At 38.0% G+C, this 12,695-nt stretch overlaps 2 protein-coding genes across 5 annotated transcripts in view; both read left to right on the forward strand.

Annotated features, from left to right (window-relative positions):
- The first annotated feature begins 3,848 nt into the window (after nt 1-3,848).
- On the forward strand, nt 3,849-9,039 carry LOC121960669 (cAMP-responsive element modulator-like). Its single transcript, XM_042510478.2, has 3 exons — nt 3,849-3,992; nt 5,704-5,845; nt 7,443-9,039. Exons 1-3 carry the CDS (start codon nt 3,962-3,964, stop codon nt 7,585-7,587), a joined length of 318 nt encoding a protein of 105 aa, XP_042366412.2. The 5' UTR covers nt 3,849-3,961; the 3' UTR covers nt 7,588-9,039.
- Nucleotides 9,040-11,155: 2,116 nt separating this feature from the next.
- ccny (cyclin Y) overlaps nt 11,156-12,695 on the forward strand; it is a 40,870-nt gene continuing 39,330 nt past the window's right edge. For 2 of the 4 annotated variants that reach the window (XM_042510458.2, XM_042510459.2), the window contains exon 1: nt 11,156-11,853. In XM_042510458.2, the coding sequence (XP_042366392.1) occupies nt 11,700-11,853 (154 nt within the window). In that variant the 5' untranslated portion in view covers nt 11,156-11,699. The remainder of the gene's footprint in view (nt 11,854-12,695) is intronic. The other 2 variants (XM_042510460.2, XM_042510461.2) reach the window with 1 other exon arrangement.

A 12,695-nucleotide genomic window follows, 5' to 3' on the forward strand; every position in this document is an offset into this window, starting at 1 on the left:
TTAACTTTATTAACACGTTATTTAAGGCTTGGCGAGTTAGCTAGTACGGCTAACAGAACCCTAGCTAAAATGTCACTTTTAATAGCCTTACTGAAATAACCCATTGTGTAATGTATTATTTTTTTAAGTTAATTTTTTAGATCAGTTTACAAAGTTTTGATAGCAATAAATATGGTCAAACATTAATCAACCCACAGATAAATAAGAGATAAATACTTTATTAGCTCCTCGATTTATCCAGCAGAGGGAGCCATCAAAGGCCAGTGTTTGTAGTCCACTTTTCTCAAACAGGAAATGACACTTTGAATATTAACATTTCCCACAAAAAATAATGGTTAAACACCTAGATTGTGCAGTGTATAGTTGAATATGGTGCGATTTTGTCTTTCTAAGAAATTGCATCCATGTCAGGCAGCACTAATGGCTGGTTGCAAACTAACCTCCTCCACTCTTTACTCAATAATTCAAGGCAGAGTACTGAGGAGGAATAGAGAAGTGGTTCATTCACACACTCCAGGAACTGGTTGACTCATCATGCCTAAGTTATTCATTTACAGTCAAGCCAGTATTTGACTAAAAAAAGAGCAAAAAGATTCACCAAGCAGCTACTTTAGTTTGGATGATGAAGAGGTTGCAAAGCAGATAGTAGCAGCCCAGGAGGAGCATTTCTTGTTTCATTGATTTATTTTACTGTTGCCTTACATCTCCACTGTTTAGGTACACAGGAAAACTTTAACTCTCTTTTATCCCCAAGGAGAAATCAATGATCAGCAGCCTTAGACAGCGCCTGCCAAAATGAACCAAGTTAACAGAGAAGTGATACATCGGCCAAGTGCACCTGTGCCCTACGTTCAAACACAGTTTTACCAGCAGACCAGCCAGCAATCATGTAAGCATGTCATGTCAAAAAACACTTACAAACACAATTTATGGTGTCGTTTCCACTACTCATTACACTAGTTGCAACAGTGTCTCAAAATCATTATGTTGATTACCCCATCCATTTGTTGAATATTGAACTATTTCAGTGCGTGTATTTGAGAATGTTGTATTGTATACATTCAACTCACCTTTAAAAAATGATAGCATACTGTATGAAAGGAGCAGAAGCTTAATTAATAACCATAAGGCAAAACACCACAGGTGAAAATATAGTTTTCAGGCAATGGTCAGTTCTGAGATTTTGGGCTATTTTGGTATTGGAAAGAAAAAGTCAAACATACATTTTTTGGTGTTTATTTTAGTTCAGTTTTCTGTTCTGGAAATTAATGCAAAAAGGATATATTTAATTAGATAATGTCTCATTTGCACATACAATATCAGAAAACTCATGATACTCATTTGTTTTTATAGAAGGATTTATTATTATTATTATGTCATTCATGGCCTGATTCATAGAACAGTTTATTCCTAAAAACATGTTGAATTTTTTAAATGGCTGTTGATAGTATTTTCTAATTCACGATAGTGTGATAAAAAGAGATATCTTAAATGTCCTCTGTAAAAACCTATAAACTTATTACTCTAATGTATCAACAAAATAACACAAGAATTTTTAACTTTTTGTCACACAAGTCAGTGCATATTTAATCAGATAAAGCCGAATTTGCAAAATTAAATATAAAAATTCTCTAAACTTGCAAAACAAAAAATAAGACTTTTACTATAAGTAATCAACTGGGGAAGTTTCGTGCTGATATAAACCTTAACCTGGGGTGTCTAGTTAGCTTGCCTGATCTATGACAATTAACTCTGCAGTTTTACCTTACCAGCTTTTTCTTTTTTTGGAGATCCCATCATTTTCAGGCCTGAAACAACACAGAACCCACCCTTTATGGTTACAACCAGGGCACCAATACCGCAACCTCAATCAAGCACCCTTCAGTACTATGAAAATTTGCTGAAATACAGGCAGCTCTTTACGTCTGCACTGCCAGGTAATACTTTATAACCAGATTTGTTTTGTATTCAAGTGTCACATTAAATGCAATTGCAGCATGGGGCTCAATGGTTAGCATCCAGGGTGTGAATACTTGCCTCTGCATGGGGTTTGCCTTTTACTTTTCTGTCTAACTGTCCAAAAGACAAACCTTTTGTGGGAGAGGATACTCCTGTCATTGCCCATAATCAAGGCAATGGTCTCAGAGCTGTATTTTACAATTGATGATGATGTCATGTCATAATAAATCACTTTAATACAATTCTAGTGTTATGTGCATAAGAGGGAAGAAAAGTTATTGATAACATGATTACAAGAAAGCCAGATCTGTTATTATTTACTTGTTGGCCTTACATTTTTCCTACCTAGGTGGGTTTTCTCAAGGAGTTCCCATCATGAGCCCACCTGAGAGAATGCAGAACTTGTCCTCCATGTGGCCGTCACACATGACCAGCACACAAACACCATATCCTCCACCACAAATCCCTGAGCACAACAACCAGATGTTGAATGGCCCGCATGATGTTAATGATGATACACCAGCACTGCCAGGTAACACCTGATTTCCAGACCACCGCTACTAAATAATTAGGATGAGTTGCAAACAGTAATATAAACTAAAAATTTTTGATCCCCAGCAGGGAAATTCATGTGTAGAAAACAGTGACAGTTTCCCAGGGTTTCCTGCGTCACCATCAGAGGAAATTATAATACTGTGATGGTAGAAAATGATTTGTCAGGGAAAAGAAACAGGGCAATAAATCATACACAAGAGGGAACATAATTTGATGGGCAAGGCTTTTGTTAATATGTCAGAACTGATTTATGAATTACATTTTGTTTGCTTTGCAGTTGACATCCTTAAACAAATTTACAGGGAAACCCTTGGTCATAATATCAGATAGTATATATTTCATTGGCAATTAAAGTATTAGTCGTATATGAAACAGAAGGTAGGGTGATATTTTATGAACTAGGTTTGTTCTGTTACCGCTAGGAGTTTGTTAATTACTTTTTCACAGATCAGCAACATAAATAAAAAGAGTCAGCATCTCAAAAAAGAAGGATTAGAAGAAAGATGATGTGTAAATTAGAAGGTAAAGTAAATTATGTTAAAAAACTAAGTAAAATGTTATGTAAAACGTAAAATGTTTGTAAATACAATTCAGTTGGTCAAAACCTGCTGACCTTTGGACTAAACACAGACAAATATACCTCCTTATTCAGTATAATTTCATTTCAACTCAGCGCAGTCATGGGATGTTAGTAAGTACAGTACATATACTCAAGCAGTGTGCATAAGTACCTGAGGTGTGGGCTCAAGACAAGGCCGACAACTTTTTGACTTAAGATCTGTATACTTTCTCTACCACTGTTTCACTTTCTGCTCAAATGGTTGAAATTTCCAAACAAAACAGACTGTCATCATGTCCTTAACAGAACCTGTGTCCTCTATTTACCTCTGTAATGCCTGCAGAGGGAGCCACTTCCTTTAGGTTTGGGAATGAGATAAATCAATAGAGAAATAATGTTCTGTTTTGATAATTGATACATATTAATGCATCTAATAACATGGCTTTATGAGTGTAGATCTTATGTGGATTAAGGCATGCCATTGTTGCAATGATCTTTATTAAAATATTTCATCATTAATCTACCAAGGAAAATACACACATTATTATCAAATGTTATTTCTGGCTTACACAATCAATTTCTAAACATAAAAACAAACAAAAGCGTTTTTAGTCCAAATAATTCATGCCTCTCCTGACTATCCACCTACAACAAGCTGCATTCTTCAGTGTTGTGCTGAAGAAAATTCCTCCTCATAGCCAAACAGCAGAGCCCCTGACTCATAGCGCGGTGTTGACATCAGGAGGCCAGTGATGTCATGGTGATGTCAATGCCTCTAATTGTAAAATTGCACACATAGCCTCACTGTTGACTGTGGTAACATTTCAGTCAGAGGGAAGACTCTGAAGGGGACAGTTTCTCTTGGAAAACACTGGGAGTAGATTCAGTATGGCTGTAACTGGGGATGAGACAGAAACAGGTATGTTTGCTATCATCTCTTTTATTCACAAATATAAAAAAAACAGGGCTTTTTAAAATTACAGTTAAGTTAAAATCATCTCTAACAATTTTGTCAGTAATTGTTAATGTCAACAGTTAATTCAATAGCATTGGAAATGAAAAAAACTCAGATTATTGTGATTTTTTAATGTTTTTCTGCGTGATTTACTTTTCTAAATCATTATTAAAACCTTAAGTAATTTCCTTAAATAACATCATAAGTACCCCCCCCCAAACCTTGAAAAAAAGTGGCAGAGAACTGATTAAATATTACCCTTATTTTCCTGTCAGCAGCACCAAGCTGCTCCGATAAGAAGCATTTCACAGGGTTTGCTTGTCTTCGCAGTCATGCTCTCTGGCTGTTTCTCTCTCAGCTGCTGCTCTTTCTCTCTCTCTCTCTATGCTTCAATGCTCTGCCCACTCAGAGCACATAGCAGCAGTAGCTGACGTCACTGCTTTTCCTGGAACGAGCAAATAAGATGTACATTGACGTCAGTCACCAGCCATGCTGTGATTATACGCATTTCCATTTGTGATTCCAACATATCACAGAATTAATTATCAACGCATTAACATGATATGAGGGGCAATGAGTGAGTTCTGCTGGCACTGAGCAAACAACGAACACAAGAAACTAGATATGAATGGCGCCATCTCTCAGTGTGTTTCTTTTTCAGTGTCACTTAATGAGATAGAGGAAGAAAGAATGAAATGTGGAATTCAGTCACTTATTCTCATATTATTCTAATTATCTATTTGGGGCCACCTTGTATGAAAACCTGTATTCCATGCATGTGACAAATCTTTGAAAACCTTTGAAAAACCTTTAAAAATTTCTTTCAGCTACATTTCATACAAGAAGAAAATATAATGGAAGTAGTACAAAAAAAGTTAAGAGTTACAGGACAGTTTGGGTTGTGTGTCATAGTTTTATCTATGGATGAATTACTGAACGAGTCTACAAGGCAAAGGCCCAGGGACCCAAAGTGTCAGAGGGGCCCCTGGTCTTCACTTGCAAATTAAGGAAGAGACTCAAATTGACCACAGAGAGAGACAAAACAACACAAAAATACACAAATAACCTGTAAGAGTTTCAAAACAACCATAAGGAGACACAAAATGATCAGAAAGAGACACAAAAACCAAAAAAGATAATGACCACAAAGAGATGCTTAACCACAATGAGTCTGTGTGTCTTGCGCCTATGTAGGAGAATTGGTGGTGCCCTTGGGTTGTGTGTGCCCAGGAGGCCATTTTCTCATAATATGCCCATGGTTTTATCTGTCACTAGATCAAAAATACACGCAAACTGACACGTTTCACCAGATCTGCATCAGTTAAAATTATACTAGTCATAATGGAAGTGTTAATAATAATTTGGCTTAAATGACCAAAGAGTTCATAGGCTAGCATAATCACATATGCATGAATACTACTAATTCATATTTTTACTTTTCAAGAGGTATGATTGTTGCTACAACTGATGCAAAGACAACCAGATAAGTTAGGCAGAAGCAAAAAACTTTTTCCAGTTTAATTGTTGCAACCAAGTTTAATAAATCGCTTGTAGTAAGTAGTTAAAGTAATTAGCACTTCGGAAGGATTTTTCCATACGTCCTCTTCAATGGATTTACAAATGGCTGGTGCAACCCAGTCCTGTTGACTCATATGTTTTTTTTGTGTCTCCCCAGGCACCTCAGGTGATTTGACTGCCTGCCAGCTGCACAACTCCAGCTCGAGCCTCCCACAGGGGGAGGCAGAGGCCAGTGGTCGTAGCTCCCAGAAACACTCAGAGTCCATCACCAAGAGGGAGCTCCGCTTGATGAAGAACAGGTAGAGAAAAACATTCACACTCATCAGCTTGCACATTGGACCCCAGACAATAAATGCTCCATACTGGTATTATCAGTCAGTATTATCAGCCAATATAATTAGCCAATAGCATCAGCCAATATTAGGTTTATTAGATGATTAATATCATTGTTTATGCTGGCTCTTAATTAACTTGAAACTACAGCATTGAATGTTAGAGTAGGTTTTTAAAGCACAAGTTCAACATTTTTTGGAAATTCACTTATTTAGCTTCTTCCTTAGAGTCCGTTAAGAAAATCAAACACTCTCATGTTTGTATTCTCAATATTATGCTACAGTCAGCAACTAGTTAGCTTAGGTTAGCATAAAGATTGCATTAAAGATTGTATATTGTATTTATTATAAAGCAGCTATAGGTGCTATAGAAATACTATGAAAGTATTAAAATGCTCAACCAACAGCAAAATACACACAGTTCATACTCAGACATTGTGACTTTTTAAATGAGCCATCAGGACTTTCATAAAGTTGTGATGTCACATCTATACTATATAACGGCAGAAACTGCCCTTTGCAGTGGCATTACAGTCATTGCCAGCCGCAGTGATGGTGCAGATGTGGAAGACCTGGAAATGTTTTAGATGGGGTGAATACAGGTATATTCAGGCAGACAGTGTGAGAAAATAAAGTTGTTTTTACTTTTATTGAAGCATTTAAACATGTTCTAGTAGAAACCCTAAATACAAGTATGAACCTGAAAATTAGCATTATATTGGACCTTTAAATCATAAATGTTGGCCAGTTATTGGAACTCTCAAATGCTAATACTGTTATTGCCTTTAAACACATCAATCTGGCTCTGTTGGACACATTCCCTGAATCCAATCTAATGCGCTTTGTGCTGTGTCTACTGTGCATAAATACCATATGACAATGTATGACAATTACTGCATATACTAATAACATCCACAAGCCTATCATCATTTCACCACATGATTCTCCTCCATCCAGGCCATTTAGCTGCTAATTCTTAGGTTGGCTGACTCTCCATTATCTGCTCTGTATTGCATGTTTGGAGTGTAGAGTGAGATGTCTGACCAACTGTTGAGGCTTGTGTTTGTAAGTGGGTCAGTTGTATGTGGAAAAGTCTGGAGTTCTGGTGAGCAAAAGTGATGAGTTCCTGCTTTTAATGTACTTTTTTGCTTGTTGCCAGTAGAACTTACTGAGCTTACTGTGCTGTAAACAGCCTTGTGTCACCACTAGCACTGACTCATCTGTCTTGTTTGCATGTCCCCTGTCCTCCCACAAGATGATTTTACTATGATCGGTCATCAGTAAATCTTGCTTTTTTTTGCGCGTTTTTGTTTATGACACTCCCCTGCTTTGGTTGACTCTAGTCCTGTCCCGAAGGTATCAGAAAACGTGGTCATAATTATCACCATCCAAACATTCTTTGCCCACAAGAAAAAACCTTTTGTAACTTTTGCAATGTGAGCTTCCTTTTTCCCCTTGGCGCAAACGGATTCATGCCTAGAATGAGCTCTCTGTTGTATCTGGGAGAAAAGCCAAAGATGTCAAGGCTTCTTTTTTTCACGGTTACTGTTGTTGTTGCTTCCAGGGAAGCCGCCCGGGAGTGTCGACGAAAGAAGAAGGAATATGTCAAATGCCTCGAAAATCGCGTGGCTGTGCTCGAAAATCAAAACAAGACTCTGATTGAGGAACTTAGAGCCTTAAAAGACATCTATCGACACAAAGTCGAGTGATTCCTTTGATTGTGCGCACTGTGTTGGTCTGCTTCTGTGGGGTGTCTTGAGGACTCTGGTCTTGCTTATACAGACGCATAAACACACACAAAACAGTCCTTGTCCCTGCTGTAAAATGTGTTTACACAATGATGTCAGTGTTTCTGGCTGTGAATTACCAATGCGCCATCACCAGCAAAAACTTCGTTTCAAGTCGGAGGTTATTATCAGTGGAACTTATGTCCCTTTGATCAGGGATTCAGTCAGACGAAACATAATAAAAAAGAAGAAATATGTAGAATGACTGGAGGCCCGCGTTTCCGAACTGGAGGAGGAGAATGCCTGGCTGAATGCAGAGGTGCATCTGTGGATGGAGCTGATCGTCAAAATGTGCAGCCCATAACTGGTACCAAGGCCTTTGCAGTTACCTTCTTAACTGCACTGCATTTTACATTTCTTTATGACGAGTTTTTTAAATTGGCTCTATTAAAGTACTATCAACTAGTATTCTTTGTGATGGTTTGTTTTGATATGATTCAGGAAATGCTGCCAGAAGCCAAATGTTCAAAAGGAATCAGGCCATCAGGGCTTCACTTTGTGTTTTATTTTACTCCGAATCAAAAATTCACACCCACAGCATCTTATCACCAACTTATTTTTAGTAATTGATGTGTTCACCTACAAGGATCTGTTGTGCATCTGTATGAGGACTTATTTGCTTTTGAACTGAGGCATTAATAATTATTTGGGCAGGTTTACCCTGTATTTTTCAAAGTTTTGAATACCAGTGGATAGTTTGTACCCAGAAAAAAAGTATTTGTGTATTTATCAGTGTACATTTAGTGAACAAATACATGCATTTGTAGAATTTAATTAAAGGTCTAGTGTGTAGGATTTAGGGGCATATATTGGCAGGAACGGTATGTAATATTCATAACTATATCTTCATTAGTTTATAATCACATGAAAATAAAAATTGTTGTGTTTTTGTTACTTTAGAATGAGCCATTTATATCTACCTATGGAGCTGATCCGATACCAAAGAGTCCACTATGTTTCAACAGTAGCCCAGAACGGACAAATCAAACACTGGCTCTAGACAAAGCCATTCAAGTTTTCCTGTCAACCATCATAGTTTTTGTTCACGCTTGGCTCAAGGGAGACGTGACCACTTAGTTATAATGCTGCAACCTTACCACTAGATGCCATGAAATCCTACACACTGTACCTTTAACTTCTGGTTTTGACTTCACTGTTTGCTTTATCTCAGTATACACGGCTGAATTTAGATGTTATTTATGTAATATTAAAAGCAGTTAATTAGAAATTTGATGCAGAATTCCAGGTTTTTAACAGTCTGTTCTGTTGGTGCTTTATATCTGCTCTGTAACATCGTAGCTGTTGTCTTGTTATGATCACACTGTATTTAAGGGTCTTTTAGACATTTCTTTCTTCAATAAAGTTCTTGCTCAGTTTCTCTTGTTTTTTTGCCCCCCCCCCAAAAAAAAGCTTTGAAGCACTATGTCAGTCTCAACCTTGGGATCTGCTGTGAACATGCATTGCTGTCCTTTCAGTTATGACTACACTGCTATGACTGTCACTGACAAAGCAAAGCAATGTCTGCCCTCACATCTTATGCTGCCTTTTGTAGATGACAGACATGCTAGGGAAGAGCCACACTGTTATTGCACCGAGCAGGCTGGAAGAAGGGGAAGTAGGATGAGTATTTAAACACATTTTCCATAAATCATATCCAGAAAAATGTGGATGTGCTAAGAAGAAGGAAAGATTGGCCCACTTGTCAGTGATGGCATTCTCTGACTCAGTGGATACAGTTTACTTCTCAGATACTCCAGAGTTTGTTGCAGTGCATCTGCACTGCTTTGTGATGTTTGCTTGTTGTGATTCCTGTTCTTTCACTCCTCGTACAGTTTGTTTGGGAGACATCATGGATGCAAAACAACTCAGGAAAGAATTCAATACCACTAAGACTTTCACTGCACCTGAGGCTATTGTGAAACCTTATTCCTGTCCAGTCTATAACAAAACACAGTCAACTTTCACCCCGATTGAGACAAAACCACACTATGGAATGCACTGGTAGGGAAAAGGAAATACTGTCCGTATTTAGCCATAGACTACACCCAGCACAAAACATTATTCCATCAATAACAGCAGATGGCATGCTTTGTATTATAGAGAAAAGCAATTAAAACACGTCATTGTCTATGGTGAAGTCACTAATAATTACACAGATTGCCAGTAATATGTAAAATGCTTCCAAATGTTAGACACTCACTCAGCAACAAAACACTCTTGGTTTGCAGAATTTTAAACAGTTGCCTTTGTATCTTCTGAAAAGTTTATAGATGATAGTCCAGGATAAGAAGACAGCTCTCATGTGATAGGTACAATAACATCTTTCATGTCACAAAACACATGGATCACGCTGTAACGTGGGTGTATTCCCTTATTAATTGCAATTCTGTTGTAGTACCAGCAGGCTGCACTGCAGCACCATGCTTGATCATGTCATTCCATACAATCATGCCAAAAGCTTATCAATTCTCATCCATTCATCAGTCTCCAGCATCATCAGGGATGGTTTCTCAAGCATCAGTGTGTACATTGTCTTGCTTGTCATGAAAAACAGCTGAAAGGATTAGGATATTCCTTGGGACCTCACTTTGTTTAAGTTAACCTCTGCTAATCTTCCACTTAATCCTGCAAGGAGGTTTAGTATGAGCAACCATTTTAATCTGTCACAGGCAAGGCAAAGCCCTCATGGATTTGTCAATCATGAGTCAAGATCAAATAATTAACTGGTGCTCACAAATATGGGTACTAGGGAAATGACAGATGTCTATGTTTGGGTTCATAACATGACATAACCCGGGGATATACAGCAATGGTTTACTGTTATTTATATTGTTATTTTGTTATTTTCTTTAATTTGAGTTTACAATTATTTTACTGAGAGTTTATAGGCTAAATATTGGTGGAATTAAATAAATCACTGCCAGACATAAAGCACTCAAATGTACCCATGAGAGTGTCTTTTTGTGTTATACAATTTATGTTCTACATTTATATTTGTTCATACTTTATTGTATCCCCATTAGACCGCCATAATTGTCCATTTATTACACAGTTGTAACCACCCACTTGAACCGGAACCTTTTCCATCACAGCCACAGCACTGTTGGTTTTTAAGATGTGTTGACGTGCTACGGGAAATATAGTAATTTCTACTTATGCACATCTACGACCATTCACCCACGATTCTATAAAGGAATACAAAAGAAAACCGAACAGTAGAAACACATAATGAGTAAATGTAAAAAACAACAACAAGAACACAAAAAATGAATGCTATTGTAGAGTTTTCTCTCCGAATTGTCTTTTTCAAAGTTAAATAACATAGTTTAACTGACATACAATGCCTCAAAACGCAGAAGTCCAACAAAATTTGTGGTCATCCTCCACATTCAGCGGTGTTTTCGTGGCTTAAAATTTACTATATGGAATGCGTTTAAAAGTACCAAGCAATTTCTTAACTTCAGTTTCGAAAATCCGACTTTCCAAGGAGCACCTGAAAGCCACGCGGCAGCGGATGTAGCAGCAGCGGTCTACAGTACATCGGCAACCATGTAGCGCTGAGAGCAAAAAATATCTTCCCCCGACTAGCTGAAGAATCATGTCCTCCTATTTATTAGTGTCGTTATAAAGTAATAGTGTTAAAAATGTGTTTTTGAAGATAACTGGACGCCCGGACGGAAATTGCAAGGCGAGGGAGTCGAATGTGAAACCGAAGCCTGTTAACATACACTGTCTGCCTTCGCCTGGACGTTAGTAAGGAGACATTGGGGTACTCTTCTGATTCATTAGCCTACCTTTGGCGTGTTATCAGCCTTTTAAATGACTGCGCTTGTGCGGCTAAGCATACTGGAGACTCGGGGGAAGGGCGTGTAACGCTTACGGATACTCGGGGTTTGTAGTTTGCACCAGGTCTGGCTATCCGCGTTACCGCCCCGTTTTTTCCTCCCTTGTAGTAACGCCAACAGCACGGCCAGGAGAAGGCTGGCTACAGTTTGGGGGTTTGGGCTACAACCATAACCTGCTTGTAGGCTACCATGGGGAATACAACCTCCTGCTGCGTGTCCTCGAGCCCGAAACACCGGAGGAACAACCACTCCAGGCTCGAGCCCTACCGGCCGGAGCCGGAGCTGAGCCGGGAGGACACGGGCTGCAACCTCCAGCACATCAGCGACAGGGAAAATTTAGACGGTAAGATACAGATGCAGTTAAACCCTTACCCATGATCGTGTCTGAATAACATTAAATGAACATAAGAAACAACAGACGTCAATTATAATGTTATGTAGTATTTTAAAATAGCAGTGACAGTGATTTATTGCTCTGTAAATACCCACTCTTCCAAATATTAAGGCTGTAGTATTAACAAATAATGAGAGCTTGCAACATCTGTGTAAAAGACCCACCCACACGTTTCACCAATAAAGATTACAATACAGAAGGCTTCCTTTTCATTGGACAACTGGTTTCCTTTTGGTTTCCAAACTGGGATCCAAGGTAGTTTTGCTGTGGAATTAGTACAGGCCCACTAATTAGTTTTACTATTGTCCTCCATCTAGGACTGTCAAACAATTCATTTGTAAAATTGTGATCATTCACAGAATTTCAATCGTCTTTTGTGATTAATTGCTGGAAGAAGGGGAAGTATATTGAGTATTTATACACATTTTTCATAAATCACATACAGAAGAATGTGCATGTGCTAAGTTATGAAGTCCATATTGACAAGGTAAAGTAATTCTTACCCGGTTGTCTTGATTCAGAATCAAATGACAAAGGGACGGCCAATATTGATTTTTCAGGGCCAATACTAATTATCAGTAGTTAATGAGACCGTTAACCGAAATTTGGATCTGATATGCATTAACACTACTTTTTTTCTTTTCTGTAAATATTTAGAATCTGGAATATAACAAACTCTCAGTATATCCAAACTGAGACTTTCAACATCATATACAGCAAGTTCCCAGCAACTTTTTGTTTTTATTAAGTCAAGTGAAAATTTAAATAAAAAATTATTAAATATAAGTAGC

The sequence above is a fragment of the Plectropomus leopardus genome, chromosome 21 (assembly GCF_026936395.1).
Source record: "Plectropomus leopardus strain MGB_pleo_1.0 chromosome 21, ASM2693639v1, whole genome shotgun sequence".
Classification (NCBI taxonomy): Eukaryota; Metazoa; Chordata; class Actinopteri; order Perciformes; family Serranidae; genus Plectropomus; species Plectropomus leopardus.